We start from the raw sequence: 20569 nt of genomic DNA, 5'->3' as shown, positions 1-20569 counted from the left end.
TATGCCTAGTCCCAGTGACCTGAACTTAGAACAAAGAACAGTACAGCACAGGAAACAGGCCCTTCGGCCCTCCAAGCCTGTGCCGCTCCTTGGTCCAACTAGACCAATCGTTTGTATCCCTCCATTCCCAGGCTGCTCATGTGACTATCCAGGTAAGTCTTAAACGATGTCAGCGTGCCTGCCTCCACCACCCTACTTGGCAGCGCATTCCAGGCCCCCACCACCCTCTGTGTAAAAAACGTCCCTCTGATGTCTGAGTTATACTTCGCCCCTCTCAGCTTGAGCCCGTGACCCCTCGTGATCGTCAGCTCCAACCTGGGAAAAAGCTTCCCACTGTTCACCCTATCTATACCCTTCATAATCTTGTATACCTCTATTAGATCTCCCCTCATTCTCCGTCTTTCCAAGGAGAACAACCCCAGTCTACCCAATCTCTCCTCATAGCTAAGACCCTCCATACCAGGCAACATCCTGGTAAACCTTCTCTGCACTCTCTCCAATGCCTCCACGTCCTTCTGGTAGTGCGGCGACCAGAACTGGACGCAGTACTCCAAATGTGGCCTAACCAGCGTTCTATACAGCTGCATCATCAGACTCCAGCTTTTATACTCTATACCCCGTCCTATAAAGGCAAGCGTACCATATGCCTTCTTCACCACCTTCTCCACCTGTGTTGCCACCTTCAAGGATTTGTGGACTGCACACCTAGGTCCCTCTGTGTTTCTATACTCCTGATGACTCTGCCATTTATTTCTTCCAAAATGCATCACTTCGCATTTATCCGGATTAAACTCCATCTGCCACCTCTCCGCCCAATTTTCCAGCCTATTTATATCCTGCTGTATTGCCCGACAATGCTCTTCACTATCCGCAATTCCAGCCATCTTCGTGTCATCCGCAAACTTGCTGATTACACCAGTTACACCTTCTTCCAAATCATTTATATATATCACAAATAGCAGAGGTCCCAGTACAGAGCCCTGCGGAACACCACTGGTCACAGACCTCCAGCCGGAAAATGACCCTTCGACCACTACCCTCTGTCTCCTATGGCCAAGCCAGTTCTCCACCCATCTAGCCACTTCTCCTTGTATCCCATGAGCCTTAACCTTCTTAACCAACCTGCCATGTGGGACTTTGTCAAATGCCTTACTGAAATCCATATAGACGACATCCACGGCCCTTCCTTCATCAACCGTTTTTGTCACTTCCTCAAAAAACTCCACCAAGTTTGTAAGGCACGACCTCCCTCTTACAAAACCATGCTGTCTGTCACTAATGAGATTGTTGCGTTCTAAATGCACATACATCCTGTCTCGAAGAATCCTCTCCAACAACTTCCCTACCACGCACGTCAAGCTCACCGGCCTATAATTTCCTGGGTTATCCCTGCTACCCTTCTTAAACAACGGGACCACATTCGCTATCCTCCAATCCTCAGGGACCTCACCCGTGTCCAAAGAAGCGACAAAGATTTCCATCAGAGGCCCAGCAATTTCACATCTCGTCTCCCTGAGCAGTCGAGGATAGACCTAACACTTCCTCTCTTGTCATGGAGATTTTCTCTAACGGGTCAACACCTCCCTCCGAGACACTCCCGGTTAATACGCCCCTCTCCTTCGTGAATACCGATGCAAAGTATTCATTTAGGATCTCCCCTATTCCCTTGGGTTCTAAGCATAATTCCCCTCCTTTGTCCCTGAGAGGTCCGATTTTCTCCCTGATAACTCTTTTGTTCCTAACGTATGAATAGAATGCCTTAGGATTCTCCTTAATCCTGCCTGCCAAGAACATCTCGTGACTTCTTTTTGCCCTTCTAACTCTCTGTTTGAGATCTTTCCTACTCTCTCTGTATTCCTCCAGAGCTCCATCTGTTTTCAGTTGCCTGGACTTAACGTACGCCTCCCTTTTCATTTTAATCAGATCCTCAATTTCCCTGGTTATCCACGGCTCTCGAATCCTACCTTTCCTATCTTTCCTTTTTACAGGCACATGCCTATCCTGCAGCCTTATCAATAGTTCCTTAAAAGACTCCCACATGCCAGACGCGGACTTACCCTCGAACATCCTCTCCCAATCGACATCCACCAATTTCTGCCTAATCCGGCTATAGTCAGCCTTCCCCCAATTTAGCACCCTGCCCGTAGGACAGCACTCATCCTTGTCCATTACTATCCTAAAGTTAACAGAGTTGGACCTTATCCATCCACACCCCTCTCATCCATGAACCTGTCCAAATTTTTCTTAAATGTTAAAAGTGACCCCGCATTTACCACTTTATCCGGCAGCTCATTCCACACTCCCACCACTCTATGCGTGAAGAAGCCCCCCCTAATATTCCCTTTAAACTTTTCTCCTTTCACCCTGAACCCATGCCCTCTGTTTTTTTTCTCCCCTAGCCTCAGTGGAAAAAGCCTGCTTGCATTCACTCTATCTATACCCATCAAAATCTTAACACCTCTATCAAATCTCCCCTCAATCTTCTATGCTCCAGGGAATAAAGTCCCAACCTATTCAATCTCTCTCTGTAACTCAGCTTCTCAAGTCCCGGCAACACCCTTGTGAACCTTCTCTGCACTCTTTCAACCTTCATAGAAATCATAGAAACCCTACAGTACAGAAAGAGGCCATTCGGCCCATCGCGTCTGCACTGACCACAATCCCACCCAGATATCTCTATATATTTTAACCACTAATCCCTCTAATCTACGCATCCCAGGACACTAAGGGGCAATTTTAGCATGGCCAATCAACCTAACCCGCACATCTTTGGACTGTGGGAGGAAACCGGAGCACCCGGAGGAAACCCACGCAGACACGAGGAGAATGTGCAAACTCCACACAGACAGTGACCCAAGCCGGGAATCGAACCCAGGTCCCTGGAGCTGTGAAGCAGCAGTGCTAACCACTGTGCTACCGTGCCGCCCCATTATTTACCTTATTTACATCCTTCCTGTAACTAGGTGACCAAAACTGTACACAATACTCCAATTTCGACCTCACCAATGCCTTATATAACCTTACCATAACACTCCAACTTTTATACTCGATACTCTGATTTATAAAGGCCAATGTACCAAAGGCACTCTTTACGACCCTATCCACCTGTGATGTCACTTTTAGGGAATTCTGTACCTGTATTCCCAGATCCCTCTGTTCAACTGCACTCTTCAGAGTCCTACCATTTACCCTGTACGTTCTTCTTTGGTTTGTCCTTCCAATGTGCAATATCTCACACTTGTCTGCGTTAAATTCCATTTGCCATTTTTCAGCCCATTTTTCTAGTTGGTCCAAATCCCTCTGCAAGCTTTGAAAACCTTCCTCACTGCCCACTACACCTCCAATCTTTGTATCATCAGCAAACTTGCTGATCCAATTTACCACATTATCATCCAGATCATTGATATAGATGACAAACAACAATGGACCCAACACCGATCCCTGCGGCACACCACTAGTCACAGGCCTCCACTCAGAGAAGCAATCCTCCACAACCACTCTCTGGCTTCTTCCATTGAGCCAGTGTCTAATCCAATTTTCTACCTCCCCATGTATACCTAGCGACTGAACCTTCCTAACTAACCTCCCATGAGGGACCTTGTCAAAGGCCTTGCTGAAATCCAGGTAGACAACATCCACCGCCTTCCCTTCATCCACTTTCCTGGTAACCTCCTCGAAAAACTCTAATAAATTGGTCAAACATGACTTACCACGCACAAAGCCATGTTGACTCTCCCTAATAAGTCCCTGTCTATCCAAACATTTGTAGATCCTATCCCTTATCACACCTTCCAATAACTTGCCCACCACCGACGTCAAACTTACTGGCCTATAATTTCCCGGATTTCTTTTGGAACCTTTTTTAAACAACGGAACAACATGAGCCACCCTCCAATCATCCGGCACCTCCCCCGTGAATACTGACATTTTAAATATGTCTGCCAGGGCCCCTGCAAGTTCAACACTAGCTTCCCTCAAGATCCGTGGGAATACCCTGTCTGGTCCTGGGGATTTATCCACTCTGATTTTCCTCAAGACAGAGAGCACCTCCTCCCCTTTGATCTGTAAAGGTTCCATGACCTCCCTACCTGTTTGCCCTATTTCCTTAGACTCCATGCCCGTTTCCTCAGTAAATACGGATGCAAAAAACCCATTTAGTATCTCCCCCATCTCTTTTGGTTCCATACACAGTCTACCACTCTGGTCTTCAAGAGGACCAATTTTATCCCTCACTATCCTTTTGCTCCTAACATACCTATAGAAGCTCTTTGGATTTTCCTTCACTCTGTCTGTCAAAGCAACCTCATGTCTTCTTTTAGCCCTCCTGATTTCCCTCTTAAGTAGCTTCTTGCACTTTTTATACTCCTCGAGCATCTGATGTGTTCCTTGCTGCCTGTACATTTCATACAACTCTCTCTTCCTCTTAATCAGTGTTACAATCTCCCTCGAGAACCAAGGTTCCTTATTCCTATTTACATTGCCTTTAATCCTGACAGGAACATACAAACTCTGCACTCTCAAAATTTCTCCTTTGAAGGCCTCCCACTTTCCATTTACATCCTTACCAGAGAACAGCCTGTGCCAATCCACACTTCCCAGATCCCTTCTCATTTCATCAAATTTGGCTTTTTTCCAGTTCAGAACTTCAACCCGAGGACCAGATCTATCCTTATCCACGACCAGGTTGAAACTAATGGCATTATGATCACTGGATCCAAAGTGTTCCCTCACACTCACATCCATCACCTGCCCTAACTCATTTCCCAATAGGAGATCCAATATCGCATCCTCTCTAGTTGGCACCTCTATATACTGATGTGGAAAATTCTCCTGAACACATTTTACAAACTCTACCCCGTCTAAACCTTTAACAGTATGCAAGTCCCAATCTATATGTGGAAAATTAAAATCCCCTACTATCACAACTTTGTGTTTCTTGCAGTTGTCAGCTATCTCTGTGCTGATTTGCTCCTCCAATTCTCGCTGGCTATTGGGTGGTCTATAATACAACCCCATTAATGTGGTCATACCTTTCCTGTTTCTCAGCTCCACCCATTGGGCCTCTGTAGACAAGTTCCCTAATCTATCCTGCCTGAGTACCGCTGTAACATTTTCCCTGACCAACAATGCCACCCCCCCACCTTCTATCCCTCTGCTTCTATCCCGCCTGAAAGATTGGAACCCTGGAACATTGAGCTGCCAGTCCTGCCCCTCCTGTAGCCAAGTTTCACTAATGGCTATAAGGTCATATTTCCATGTGTCTATCCACGCCTTCAGCTCATCTGCCTTCCCCACAATACTCCTGGCATTGAAATAGACACACCTCAAAAGATTATTTCCACCACACTCTACCCTTCCATTTGTGATGTTGCTTGAACTAACCTGTCTTTTTACCCCTGCTCCACTATTTGCTCTGGCACTCTGGTTCCCACCCCCCTGCAAATCTAGTTTAAACGCTCCCCAATAACACTAGCAAATCTCCCTGCAAGTGTATTGGTCCCCTTGTAGTTTAGGTGTAACCCGTCTCTCTTCTACAGGTCCCACCTGCCCCAGAAGAGGTCCCAATGATCCAAGAATTGGAAACCCTGCCCCCTGCACCAGTTCCTCAGCCACGTGTTCATCCGCCCAAGCATCCTACTCCTGCCCTCACTGGCATGTGGCTCAGGTAGCAATCCTGAGATTACTACCCTCGGGGTCCTGCTTTTTAACTTCCTTCCAAGCTCTTCGTATTCACTCTTTAGGACCTCCTCACTCTTCCTTCCCACGTCATTTGTACCGATGTGTACCACGACATCTGGCTGATCACCTTCCCACTTTAGAATGCTGTGCACGCGATCAGAGACATGTCCTTGTTAGGCAGGGAGAAAATGGCCGAGTGAGGAAACCATGGTTCACAAAAGAGGTTGAATGTCTTGTCAAGAGGAAGAAGGAAACATATGTAAGAATGAGAAAACAAGGTTCGGTTGGGTCCATTGAGGGTTACAACTTAGCAAGGAATGAGCTGAAAAAAGGGCTTAGGAGAGCTAGGAGGGGGCATGAGAAGTCCTTGGTGGGTTGGATCAAGGAAAACCCCAAGGCTTTTTACTCTTATGTGAGGAATAAAAGAATGACCAGGGTGAGGTTAGCGCCGGTCAAGGACAGTAGTGGGAACTTGTGCATGGAGTCAGAAGAGATAGGAGAGGCGATGAACGAATACTTTTCTTCGGTGTTCACCAAGGAGAGGGACCATGTTTTTGAGGATGAGTGTGTGATACAGGCTGGAGGAGGCAGATGTTCTGAGGGAAGGTGTATTTGCAATTTTGAAAAACCTGAAGGTCGACAAGTCCCCTGGGCCAGATGAGATATATCCTAGGATTCTTTGGGAGGCAAGGGATGAGATGACAGAGCCTTTGGCTTTGATCTTTGGGTCCTCACTGTCCACGGGGATAGTGCCAGAGGACTGGAGAGTGGCGAATATTGTTCTTCTGTTCAAGAAAGGAAATAGGAATGACCCTGGTAATTATAGGTCGGTTAGTCTTACTTTGGTGGTCGGTAAGTTAATGGAAAAGGTCCTGAGGGATAGGATTTACGACCATTTAGAAAGATGCAGCTTAATCCGGGATAGTCAACACGGATTCGTGAAGGGCAAGTCTTGCCTCACAAATTTGATTGAATTTTTTGAGGAGGTAACTAAGTGTGTCGATGAAGGTAGAGCAGTTGATGTCATAAACATGGATTTTAGTAAGGCGTTTGATAAGGTCCCCCATGGTCGGCTCATGAAGAAAGTAAGGAGGTGTGGGATAGAGGGAAATTTGGCCGATTGGATAAGTAACTGGCTATCTCATAGAAAGAAGTCTCACAACACCAGGTTAAAGTCCAACAGGTTTATTTGGTAGCAAATATCATAAGCTTTCGGAGCACTGCTCCTTCATCAGTATGGCATCTCCACATCATATCTCATAGAAGACAGAGGGTGGTGGTGGATGGAAAATTTTCAGACTGGAGACCAGTTACCAGCGGAGTACCACAAGGATCAGTTCTGGGTCCTTTGCTATTTGTGATTTTTATAAATGACTTGGAGGAGGGGGCTGAAGGGTGGATCAGTAAATTTGCGGATGACACCAAGATTGGTGGAGTAGTGGAAGAGTTGGAGGGCTATTGTAGGCTGCAAAGAGACATTGATGGGCTGAAAAATGGCAGATGGAGTTTAACCCTGATAAGTGCGAGGTGATTCATTTTGGTCGGACAAATTTGAATGCGGATTACAGGGTCAAAGGTAGGGTTCTGAGGAATGTGGAGGAACAGAGAGATCTTAGGGTTCATATCCACAGATCTCTGAAGGTTGCCACTCAAGTGGATAGAGCCGTGAAGAAGGTCTATAGTGTGTCAGCGTTTATTAACAGGGGGTTTGAGCTTAAAAGCCGTGGGGTTATGCTGCAACTGTACAGGACCTTGGTGAGATCACATTTGGAATATTGTGTGCAGTTCTGGTCACCTTACTATAAGAAGGATGTGGAAGCACTGGAAAGAGTGCAAAAGGGATTTACCATGATGCTGCCTGGTTTGGAGGGTAGATCTTATGAAGAAAGGTTGAGGGAGCTAGGGCTTTTCTCTTTAGAGCGGAGGAGGTTGAGAGGTGACTTAATAGAGGTTTATAAGATGATGAGGGGGATAGATAGAGTGGACGTTCAGAGACTATTTCCTCGGGTGGATGTAGCTGTTACGAGGGGGCATAACTATCAGGTTCGTGGTGGGAGATATAGGGGGGGTGTACGAGGTAGGTTCTTTACTCAGAGAGTGGTTGGGGTGTGGAATGGACTGCCTGCTGTGATTGTGGAGTCGGACACTTTAGGAACTTTCAAGCGGTTATTGGATAGGCACATGGAGCACACCAGAATGATAGGGAGTGGGATAGCTTGATCTGGGTTTCGGAAAAGGTTCGGCACAACATCGTGGGCCGAAGGGCCTGTACTGTGCTGTACTGTTCTATGTTCTAACAGTTAGTTTCTGGCCAAGTCAATACAAATTGTACCAGTTGCTTGCAAAACATTATGCCTGCATGATCCACTGATAAGGGAATATTTAATTTCACTCACTGGGAATAGCAAAGAATGTCAAGATTTCTTGTCACAGCATGCTGTACCCCCACGTGGTCTCACTGGACACAACCTAACAGATTTGCATTGGCTCATGGACTGTTGCAAAGAAATACTACTTGGATGGTATTCTGTGGATTTCAGCTTGTTTGCATGTCAGTGAGAGGTCATAATGTCTGCAGGGGGGTGGGGGGCGGTTGCAACAAACCTTCAACTTAACTTTGACATTGGGACGCCCTTTAAAAAGGTGCCCCAATCTCTATGGAGTCGGTTTTGCAGCGTCTTTTGGTCCCCGCCATCTCTTTGCTGGTGGTGATCTCCTCAAGCTCAAAAAGAATGACTAAGTGTGGATGAATTGTGATCTAGTTTGCGCTGACCCACCTGGTGTATTTCTCACCACTTTTCCTGCCAGAAATGACTCTTCATTTTTTGGAAGAATTTGGTCGACAATCTCCCAACAGCCTGCATCTACCTCTTTCCCAAAATTCACAAACAGTACTGTCCTGTTGTACACATTGTTTCAGCCTGTTCTTAACTGATTTATTTCTATTTTGACTCTATTTTTTGTTAAATTTGTGTTAAATTATTTTCCTTTAATTTGTGTTAATTGTTATTTGTTCAGTATTTTTGCATCCAAAGGGAGTCTGTGTTCCATGTGTGGAGGGGGTGTGGGCAGATTGAAGGACCTCCTCATGGGTCTGCTCCTGGACCTGGATAAGATGGCCATTAACAGGTCCTGGCAGTGGAGCGGAGAGGGGGTTTTTAGACCCAACTGTCTGCCCCTTTTCCCAGCTAGGTCCGTGTCCAAGTGTCCCTGGAGAGGAAGCATGTGGTATCCACCAGCATGCTTGAGGCCTTCCACAACCGTTGGGAACCGCAGGGGCTGGAGTGCATGATCAGCCCCAGGAACACTATTTCAATTTCATTTGAAAACTTTCCCTTTGTTCACTTAACGGGTTTTTAAAGGACAATCTAAAGAGAGATTGCTCCTAGGTCGCCTAGTTTAGCTGCGGTCTTGAGGAGTCCATGTTCCATATATATATAGATTGTCAGAGGTTACACCTCATACTTTTCATGGTTAAATTCCATCTGTCACTTATCTACCCATTTGACCATGCTGTTTATATCGTCTTGTAGACACTCAACCGCACTGTTAACCACCTGGCCAATCTTTGCGTCTTCCGCAAACTTACTAATCCTACCATGGAGGTGTCTTAGACTTAATATAAACCATTAGTTAAAGCAAAGCAAAGTAGTTTGGTTTGCAGGAAGAAATGCAACTCATTCCTCAATTAAGTAACAATTTTAAATTGAAGAAACAGAACATGATATAATTGAGGAGTGAAAGCAGCACTTACTGGGCCGCAGGAACTTCCCTCGCAAATAACAAAGATGACAACAACAGTGGCTGGTGGAAAGCTTCAGAATTCGAAAGTTGAAAGTCTGAATTACTATGACAGTAACTATCGTTAAAATTTATTTGAATTTCAGCACTAAGGAATAATTGTGACACTGATTCTAACTAGAAGATGAACAAAATGACAAGTATGTTCCACTTGCTGCTGGAATGTGCAATAATTTCTGAAGTAAGCTCTTATATTTTGAATTGTCCAACTGTTTTTGATCACCTCAGATTAAGATGAATGTTAATCGTATAAAATCTAGCCATTTGAGAATTAATTTCACCCTTTTATTACTTGCATTAACAGGTACATTAACAAGTTGAAAGGATCTAAAGGCAGAAACCAGTAGTTAACATTGTTGAAAATATAACATTATTTGCAGATTTAAAAAACATCCCTACCAGGTCGTATGATGACAGAACCTTCTTTTGTATCTCTGATACCAATCCTGAGGGTTCCAAATACGGGTATTTGTCCTTTATGTTGAGTGATACTGCAGACGTATTGTCATTGTTTAGTAATCTTGAAGACGTAGTCAGTATACACTGAGTCAGATTGGCAGTAGGTGCTAAGCCACATATTTCCTTAAAGGAGACGATTGCATTCTGTGCAGAAGTAAAAAGATAACAGTAAATGAGATGGCAGTCAAGACTTGCTGTATCATTTTATGGATTAACTGCCATTAATATATAATTTCTTAAAACTCTAAGAAGTTTTGGCTCGGAAAATGAGAAATAAAAATGCTTAAAATAATTGTTATGAAAAATTGCAATTACAAAGAAGATTAGTTGACCTAACTCCCTAAAATTGTTTATGTGTAGTTATGCAATAAATGCAATGACCAATTTCTTATATACCTGACTTTCTAATTGCACTTGGGTCAATGCAACATGCACCAATGGTAAATCACTACTAACAGCATTAATTTTAGTGAGATCACATGTAAAAGAAGGTCCTCATCATTTGTCATCAGCAATCAGATCTCTCTCAGAAATCATCGAGAAAAATCATTTGGAAAGAAGTTCAAATATCTTAAATAATGGTGTATTCCATTTAGTCTTAAATCAAATCATTACAGGTGTGGTTATCTAAGCCTTGACAATGGAAAGCAAAATGAGGGCGAAAAGGGGTCACGAAAAGTAATTGGCCAGCAGGATTAAGGAAAATCCCAAAGCTTTTTATACATATATAAAGAGCAAGAGGGTTGCCAGGGAGACGGTTGGCCCACTCAAGGACAGGGGAGGGAATCTATGCGCGGAGCCAGAGGAAATAGGCGAAGTATTAAATGAGTACTTTGCGTCAGTATTCACCAAAGGACTTGGTGGATGATGAGTCTGGGAAAGGGTGTGTAGATAGTTTGAGTCATATTGAGATCAAAAAGGAGGAGGTATTGGGGTTCTTGAGAAACATTAAGATGGACATGTCCCCAGGGCCTGATGGGATATACCCCAGATTACTGAGAGAGGCAAGAGAGGAAATTGCTGGGGCCTTGAGAGAAATCTTTGTATCCTCACTGGCTACAGGGGAGGTTACAGTAAGAGTTTTAACAACACCAGGTTAAAGTCCAACAGGTTTATTTGGTAGTAAACACCATAAGCTTTCGGAGCGCTGCTCCTTCATCAGATGGAGTGGAAATGTGCTCTCAAACAGGGCACAGAGACACAAAATCAAGTTACAGAATACTGATTAGAATGTGAATCCCTCCAACCAGCCAGGTCTTAAAGATACAGACAATGTGGGTGGAGGGAGCATTAAGCACAGGTTAAAGAGATGTGTATTGTCTCCAGACAGGACAGCCTGCAAGTCCAGGAGGCAAGCTGTGTGGGTTACTGATAATGTGACATAAATCCAACATTCCAGTTTAGGCCGTCCTCATGTGTGCGGAACTTGGCTATCAGTTTCTGCTCAGCGATTCTGCGCTGTCGTGTGTCGTGAAGGCCGCCTTGGAGAATGCTTACCTGAAGATCCGAGGTGGCTCTCCAAGGCGGTTCTCCAAGGCGGCCTTCACGACACACGACAGCGCAGAGTCGTTGAGCAGAAACTGATAGCCAAGTTCCGCACACATGAGGACAGCCTAAACCGGGATGTTGGATTTATGTCACATTATCAGTAACCCCCACAGCTTGCCTCTTGGACTTGCAGGCTGTCCGCACTACCAGAAGGACGTGGAGGCATTGGAGAGAGTGCAGAGAAGGTTTACCAGGATGTTGCCTGGTGTGGAGGGTCTTAGCTATGAGGAGAGATTGGGTAGACTGGGGTTGTTCTCCTTGGAAAGACGGAGAATGAGGGGAGATCTAATAGAGGTATACAAGATTATGAAGGGTATAGATAGGGTGAACAGTGGGAAGCTTTTTCCCAGGTCGGAGGTGACGATCACGAGGGGTCACGGGCTCAAGCTGAGAGGGGCGAAGTATAACTCAGACATCAGAGGGACGTTTTTTACACAGAGGGTGGTGGGGGCCTGGAATGCGCTGCCAAGTAGGGTGGTGGAGGCAGGCACGCTGACATCGTTTAAGACTTACCTGGATAGTCACATGAGCAGCCTGGGAATGGAGGGATACAAACGATTGGTCTAGTTGGACCAAGGAGCGGCACAGGCTTGGAGGGCCGAAGGCCTGTTTCCTGTGCTGTACTGTTCTTTGTTCTTTGTTCTTTGAAGGGGGGGAGGTTTAACACAGATATCAGAAGGACATATTTCACACAGAGGGTCGTGGGGGCCTGGAATGTGTTGCCGGGCAAGGTGGTGGAGGCGGACACACTGGGAACGTTTAAGACTTATCTAGACAGCTATATGACCGGAGTGGGAATGGAGGGATACAAAAGAGTGGTCTAGTTTGGACCAGGGAGCGGCGCGGGCTAATTGTTCCTTGTTTCTCGTTTCAAGGCTTCATTCTATGATCATCTTGCTGGTGCCAGTACAGAGCGAGACTGTGGATAGTTGGGAACCTGTCTCGGGGGCAGGGAATTCATATGGTGTTCATGGAAGTGGAAATGACTAGGGTTGGGAAGCATTTTCCGATCAGGGCCATTGTGATCTCCTGGACTCGTTTCGATCGCCTCAGGGGGTCGGAGAGGAATTTCCCAGATTTTTTTTTTCCCCATATTGGCCCTGGGGTTTTTCACTCTGGGTTTTCGCCTCTCCCTGGGGATCACATGGTCTGGAATAGGGGGGTGGGGGTGAGTTAATAGGTTGTAATGAACAAAGCATCGTAGCTGTGAGGGACAGCTCGGTGGATAGGATATTGGTATGTAGATAGGCTGGAAAATTGGGCGGGGATCCTGGATTCAGGATTCAATCCTGGACCGGGGAGCGGCGCGGGCTTGGAGGGCCGAAGGGCCTGTTCCTGTGCTGTATTGTTCTTTGTTCTTTGTTCTTGTTCTGTCTGGAGACAATACACATCTCTTTAACCTGTGCTTAATGCTCCCTCCACCCACATTGTCTGTATCTTTAAGACCTGGCTGGCTGTAGGGATTCGCATTCTAATCAGTATTCTGTAACTTGATTGTGTGTCTCTGTGCACTGTTTGAGAGCACATTGCCACTCCATCTGACAAAGGAGCAGCGCTCCGAAAACTTATGGTGTTTGCTACCAAATAAACCTGTTGGACTTTAACCTGGTGTTGTTAAAACTCTTACTGTGTTCACCCCAGTCCAATGCCGGCATCTCCACATCATGACTACAGGGGAGGTCCCAGAGGATTGGAGAATAGCCAATGTTGTTTCATTGTTTAAGAAGGGTAGCAAGAAAAATCCAGGTAATTACAGGCCGGTGAGCCTTACGTCAATGTAGGGAAATTATTGGAGAGGATTCTTCGAAACAGGATTTACTCCCACTTTGAAATAAGTGGACGTATTAGTGAGAGGCAACATGGTTTTGTGAAGGGGTGATCGGTCTCACTAACTTGATCGAGTTTTTCGAGGAAGTGACGAAGATGATTAATGCGGGTAGGGCAGTGGATGTTATCTACATGGACTTCAGTAAGGCCTTTGACATGGTCCCTCCTGGCAGACTGGTGCAGAAGGTGAAGTCGCATTGGATCAGAGGTGAGCTGGCAAGGCGGATACAAAACTGGCTCGGTCAAAGAAGACAGAGGGTAGCAGTGGAAGGGTGCGTTTCTGAATGGAGAGCTGTAACAAGTGGCATTCCTCAGGCATCAGTGCTAGGACCTTAGCTGTTTGTAATATATATAAATGATTTGGAGGAAAATGTAACTGGTTTGATTAGTAAGTTTGCAGACGACACAAATGTTGGTGGATTTGCAGATAGCGATGAGGACCATCAGAGGATACAGCAGGATATAGATTGGCTGGAGACTTGGGCGAGAGATGGCAGATGGAGTTTAATCCATACAGATGTGAGGTAATGCATTTTGGAAGGTCTAATACAGATAGGAAATATATAGTAAATGGCAGAACCCTTAAGAGTATTGATAGGCAGAGGGATCTAGGTGTTCAGGTACACAGGTCACTGAAAGTGACCATACAGGTGGAGAAGGTAGTCGAGAAGGTAGTCAAGAAGGCATATGGCATTCTTGCCTTCATCGGCCGGGGTACTGAGTTTAAAAATTGGCAAGTCATGTTGCAGCTTTATAGAACCTTAGTTAGGCCACATTTGGAATATAGTGTTCATTTCTGGTTGCCACACTACCAGAAAGGATGTGGAGGCTTTGAAGAGGGTACAGAAAAGATTTACCAGGATGTTGCCTGATATGGAAGGCATTCGCTATGAGGGGAGGTTGGAGAAACTTGGTTTGTTCTCACTGGAACGACAGAGGTTGAGGGATGGCCTGATTGAAGTCCACAAGATTATGAGGGGCATGACAGAGTGGATACTCAGAAGCTTTTTCCCAGGGTGGAAGAGTCAATCACTAGGGGGCATAGGTTTAAGATGTGAGGGGCAAGGTTTAAAGGAGATGTACGAACCAAGTTTTTTACACAGGAATGGTGGATGCCTGAAACTCACTGCTGGGGGAGATAGTGGAATAGTCAATAGTGACTTTTAAGGGGCATCTTGACAAATACATGAATAGGATGGGAATGGAGGGATACGGTCCCCGGAAGGTAGGGGGTTTTAGTTCAATCGGACAGCATGGTCAGTGCAGGCTTGGAGGGCCAAAGGGCCTGATTCTGTGCGGTAGAACCATAGAACCATAGAAAATTACAGCTCAGAAACAGGCCTTTTGGCCCTTCTTGTCTGTGCCGAACCATTTTTTGCCTAGTCCCACTGACCTGCACTTGGACCATATCCCTCCACACCCCTCTCAACCATGAAGCCGTCCAAGTTTTTCTTAAATGTTAAAAGTGACCCCGCATTTATCACTTTATCCGGCAGCTCATTCCACACTCCCACCACTCTCTGCGTGAAGAAGCCCCCCCCTAATATTCCCTTTAAACTTTTCTCCTTTCACCCTTAACCCATGCCCTCTGGTTTTTTTCTCCCCTAGCCTCAGTGGAAAAAGCCTGCTTGCATTCACTCTATCTATACCCATCAAAATCTTATACACCTCTCTGAAATCTCCCCTCATTCTTCTACGCTCCAGGGAATAAAGTCCCAACCTATTCAATCTCTCTCTGTAACTCAGCTTCTCAAGTCCCGGCAACATCCTTGTGAACCTTCTCTGCACTCTTTCAACCTAATTTACATCCTTCCTGCAACTAGGTGACCAAAACTGTACACAATACTCCAAATTCGGCCTCACCAATGCCTTATATAACCTTACCATAACACTCCAACTTTTATACTCGATACTCCGATTTATAAAGGCCAATGTACCAAAGGCACACTTTACGACCCTATCCACCTGTGACGTCACTTTTAGGGAATTCTGTACCTGCATTCCCAGATCCCTCTGTTCAACTCTGTAATTTTCTTTGGTCTTTGTTCTCTTTGAGTGAAATCCAAAAATTGACAAATGCAGCAATTTATTAATTGTGTAACTAATTTAAAATCAGTTAAATCTATAAACACCAAATATGTAGATCCATGTCATTAATCTGTGTAGGAATACCATGATTACTTATAAATTACTATACAATATCTTAATTGCACATGAATTGTGTTTAGTTGTAGGGAGATGATGGGTATTAACTGGGAATTCATTTGCACCTTATAACTGGACACTGGCGTCGTCTGTGGTTGGTATAATGCATTTGTCTTTTGGCTCACTCTGGAACCCTGCTGTAGGAACATGTGCAAGGAAGTCTTCTTGCGAGGTTTAATGTGTTTAAGGTTGATGTAATGGGTATTGAGCAGGAAAGAGAGAAGCAGCAGACATGCATGTGAGCATACACCACTGATAAAGTTCTGTTTATTTTTACCAAAGTGGTCCCGAGTTTCATGTCCCCAAATACACAACAAAACTGACGGAGGATAATGAATGTGTGCTTGCTAAATCACTCAAAAGAAGTTTAAGAAGAAAACTCAGAAGAAAAAGGAAATTTTCACATGGCACGCTACGTGGCTGTCTATGGAGAGAACTAGTGAGCTAGTGTGGACGTGGATAAAAGATGCTTTAAAAACAGATTTTAGAGCTGGTTGTAGCAAATGACAGATTCTGTCTATCTCAAACTAGTACCTTGTGTGAATGAGAGAACTGAGGTAGCTGCTGGAAATGTGGCTGCATAATACACATACGAGAAACCTGCATGAGTAAAAATGGCAGGAGATTTTGGCATCATGGAGTCATAGAGGTTACAGCATGGAAACTGGCCCTTCAGCCCAACTTGTCCATGCCGCCTTTTTTAAAAATCCCTAAGCTAATCCCAATTGCCCGCATTTGGCCCATATCCCTCTCTACCCATCTTACCCATGTAACTGTCTAAATGCTTTTTAAAAGACAAAATTGTACCCGCCTCTACTACTACCTCTGGCAGCTTGTTCCAGACACTCACCACCCTCTGTGTGAAAAAATAGCCCCTCTGGACACTTTTGGATCTCTCTCCTCTCACCTTAAACTTATGCCCTCTAGTTTTAGACTCCCCTATCTTTGGGAAAATTGACATCTAGCTGATCTGTGCCCCTCATTATTTTATAGACCTCAATAAGGTCACCCCTTAGCCTCCTACGCTCCAGAGAAAAAGGTCCCAGCCTATCCAGCCTCTCCTTATAACTCAAACCATCAAGTCCCGGGAGCATCCTAGTAAATCGCTTCTGCATAGTTTAATAATATCCTTTCTATAATAGGGTGACCAGAACTGTACACAGTATTCCAAATGAGGCCTTACCAATGTCTTGTATAACTTCAACAAGACGTCCCAACTCCTGTATTCAATGTCCTGACCAATGAAACCAAGCATGCCGAATACCTTCTTCACCACTCTGTCCACCTGTGACTCCACTTTCAAGGAGCTATGAACATGCACCCCTAGATCTCTTTGTTCTGTAATTCTCCCCAACGCCATACCATTAACTGAATAAGTCCTGCCCTGGTTCAATCTACCAAAATGCATCACCTCGCATTTATCTAAATTAAACTCCATCTGACGTTCGTCAGCCCACTGGCCCAATTGATCAAGATCCCGTTGCAATCGGAGATAACGTTCTTCACTGTCCACTATGCCACCAATCTTGGTGTCATCTGCAAACTTACTAACCATGCCTCCTATATTTTCATCCAAATCATTAATATTAATGACAAATAACAGTGGACCCAGCACTGATCCCTGAGGCACATCACTGGTCACAAGCCTCCAATTTGAAAAACAACCCTCTACAACCACCCTCTGGCTTCTGTCAAGAAGCCAATTTTGTATCCATTTAGATACCTCACCTTGGATCCCGTGAGGTTTAACCTTATGCAACAACCTACCATGCGGTACCTTGTCAAAGGCCTTGCTAAAGTCCATGTAGACAACATCAACTGCATTGCCCTCATCTACCTTCTTGGTTACCCCTTCAAAAAACTCAATCAAATTTGTGAGACATGATTTTCCACTCACAAAGCCATGCTGACTGTCCATAATCAGTCCTTGCGTCTCTAAATGCCTGTAGATCCTGTCTCTCAAAATATCATCCAACAACTTACCCACCACAGTAGTTCGAAGGCTTTTTCCTGCAGCCCTTTTTAAACAAAGGCACAACATTTGTCACCCTCCAATCTTCAGGCACCTCACCCGTGACTATCGATGATTCAAGTATCTCTGCTAGGGGACCTGCAATTTCCTCTCTAGCCTCCCATAATGTCCTGGGATACACTTCATCAGGTCCCACGGATTTATCTACCTTGATGCGCTTCAAGACTTCCAGCACCTCTTTCTCTGTAATATGTACACTCTTCAAGACATCACTATTTATTTCCCCAAGTTCCCTAACATACTGGTGAGAAATATTCATTTAGGATCTCACCCATCCCTTGTGGATCCGCACATAGATGACCTTGTTGATCCTTAAGAGGCCTTATTCTCTCCCTTGTTACTCTTTTGGCCTTTATGTATTTGTAGAAGTTCTTTGGATTCTCCTTTGCCTTATCTGCCAAAACAATCTTGTGTCCCCTTTTTGGCATCGTTGGCGCTTTTGATGAAAATGTGGAGCAATGGCGTTCTTATACTGAGCATTTTGATTATTTTGGCAAACAAAATATACAAAGACATAATGGTGCCCATTTTCCTGAGCATGATGGGGGAAAACTTTTTGATCTCCTCTGCAGCCTTTTTCAACCTTATAAGACAGGCATTAAAATGTGCAAGCAGGTTGTGGAAATTTGGCAAGATAATTTTTCAGTTAAACCCCTGGTGACTGTGGAGCACTTTAGATTCCATAAAAGAAACCAAGGAGAGGGGTCAATTGCTCAATTTTTTGCAGTGCTTAAAAGACTTGCAGAATATCGTTTATTTGGAGACACGCTTGATGCCAGATTTGTTTGTAGTCCACACATTGAAGCAACACAAAAACAGGTGTTTATTGAGAGTAATCTCTTTCTGCAGAAAGCCACTGAAATCGCTGTTTTTATGGAGCGGGCTGCAAAGGAAGCCCAGCAATTGAGTTCATCCACTCAGGTGCACAAAATGTCCACTGAATCGGCACCCAAAGCCGCTGGTGTGAAAAGCCAGGGCATTCTGCTGCTGAATGCTGGTGTAAAGTCATGGAATGTCGAAGCTGTGGGAAAAAAGGACACATACAGCATGCTTGCAGGAAGAATAAGCAAACTATAAATAAAAATAAGAAGCAAGAACCGACCAAGACAACATTGAAACAAAATTAAAAGAGGAATGTCCATGCTGTACAACAGGATTGAGGAGAGCGAAGTGACTCACAGTCAGAGGAGGATATATCGCTACATGTGTTAGCCATCGCCGGTACTACACACAGATACAGGATCGCTCCACTGCTGGAAGCCAGTAAAGATAGAACTTGACACTGTGGCAGCAGTCTTGCTGGTGCTAGAGACTATCCACAATAAGAAACTCAAACACATTTCCTTTGAGCCACTTAAGGATAGTGCTGAAGATTTACACAGGAGAAGTAGTTCCCCTGAAGGGCTGCATTGAAGTGGCTGCGGAATTCAATGGAGAAACAGCAGAGGGGTGGCACAGTGGTTAGCACTGCTGCCTCACGGCGCCAGGGATCCAGATTCAATTCCGGCCTCGGGTCACTGTCTGCGTGGAGTTTGCACTTTCTTCCCATGTCTGCGTGGGTTTCCTCTGGGTGCTTAGGTTTCCTCCCACAGTCCAAAGAGTTGCAGGTTAGACTGATTGACCATGCTAGATTGACCCTAGTTTCGGGGGATTAGCACGGTAAATGTGTGGAGTTACGGGAATAGGGCCTGGATGGGATTGTGGTCGTTGCAGGCTTGATGGGCCGAATGGGCTCCTTCTGTACTGTAGGTATTCTATATGCTTCTATACGTAGTGAAGGGAAACAGCATTGACATGTCACAAATGGCTGGAGAAGATGTGACTGGATTGGGCTGAAGTCCACATGATGGTCAATGGAGAATCAGGCCTCATGAAAATTTTAAAAAAGCAAACTGTTGTTTTCAATGGAGAATTTGGGAGCATGAAGGGCATTACAGTCAAACTAAAAATAAAAGATTGAAGCCAAGCAAAGTGTTTGAAGGCATAGCCTGTACCATATACTATTAGGCTGAAGGTGGAGGCTGAATTTGAGTGATTTGTGAAGGCTGGTGTTTTGGAACTTGTCATTGTCAGCGAATGGGCTATGCCTATTGTTCCAGTCATCAAAAAAGATGGATCCATTAGGATTTGTGGGGATTTTAAGGTCACATAAATCCAGTTTTACATGCAGAACAGTACCCATTACCTCACATTGAGGACCTGTTTACTGCATTGGCAAGAGGCCACAATTTCAGCAAAATTGACCTGAGGCAGGACTACTTGTAGATAAATGTGGCAAGAAGTCACAGGAACTTTTGACAATCGTGATACACAAAGGCTTGTTCTGGTACTGAGGATTGCCTTTTGGTATCACATCTGCTCCTGCGTCGTCTCAAAGGGCAATGGATCAGATTCTGAACGGACTAATGCTATCAGGAAGACATTCTAATCACTGGAAGAGATGAAGAGGAACACATTTGAAACTTGGATGCCACTCTCCAGAGATTGGAAGACGATGATCAGAGAGACCGTAAGGACAAGTGTGAGTTCTTTCAATCTTCTCTTGCGTACTTGGGACACATGATTGATACGACCGGCCTTCACAAATCTCCTTCCAAGGTTAATGCCATTACAGAAGCACCTGCACCGCATAATTCCTTCCTGGGACTGTTGAATTATTATGGAAGATTTGACCCAAAAATTCTAAAATCATTACAGAACCTCTAGTGCCAGAACAAGATGTGGAAGTGGTCAGGCTAATGCAATAACACTGTCATGCCAGCCGTAGAAGCGTTACCCAAGTCTGAAGCTCTCACACACTTTGATCCTACTTTACCCTGCAATTAGCTTGTGATGCCTCTCCTTATGATGAAGAAGTGTAGAATCCCACTGACACCAGGGTCTCCCACATCATGCCATCAGGTGAAGAAAGACCCATTGCTTTTGCTTCTTGAACCTTGAGTAAAGTTGGGAGTAACTATGCCGAGATTGAATGGGAAATACTGGGGATCATCTTCAGAATCAAAAATTCCATCATTC

At 44.9% G+C, this 20569-nt stretch overlaps 1 protein-coding gene across 3 annotated transcripts in view; it reads right to left on the bottom strand.

The window, feature by feature from the left end:
• The window catches only part of plcl1 (phospholipase C like 1), a 635760-nt gene that overhangs the window by 140490 nt on the left and 474701 nt on the right, over nt 1–20569 (bottom strand). For all 3 annotated transcript variants that reach the window (XM_078228649.1, XM_078228648.1, XM_078228647.1), the window contains exon 3: nt 9880–10083. In XM_078228649.1, the coding sequence (XP_078084775.1) occupies nt 9880–10083 (204 nt within the window). The remainder of the gene's footprint in view (nt 1–9879; nt 10084–20569) is intronic.

This window comes from Mustelus asterias, chromosome 14, assembly GCF_964213995.1.
Source record: "Mustelus asterias chromosome 14, sMusAst1.hap1.1, whole genome shotgun sequence".
NCBI lineage: Eukaryota > Metazoa > Chordata > Chondrichthyes > Carcharhiniformes > Triakidae > Mustelus > Mustelus asterias.
The sequence above is the reverse complement of the archived record's forward strand: the minus strand, read 5'-3'. Positions and strand labels throughout refer to the sequence as shown.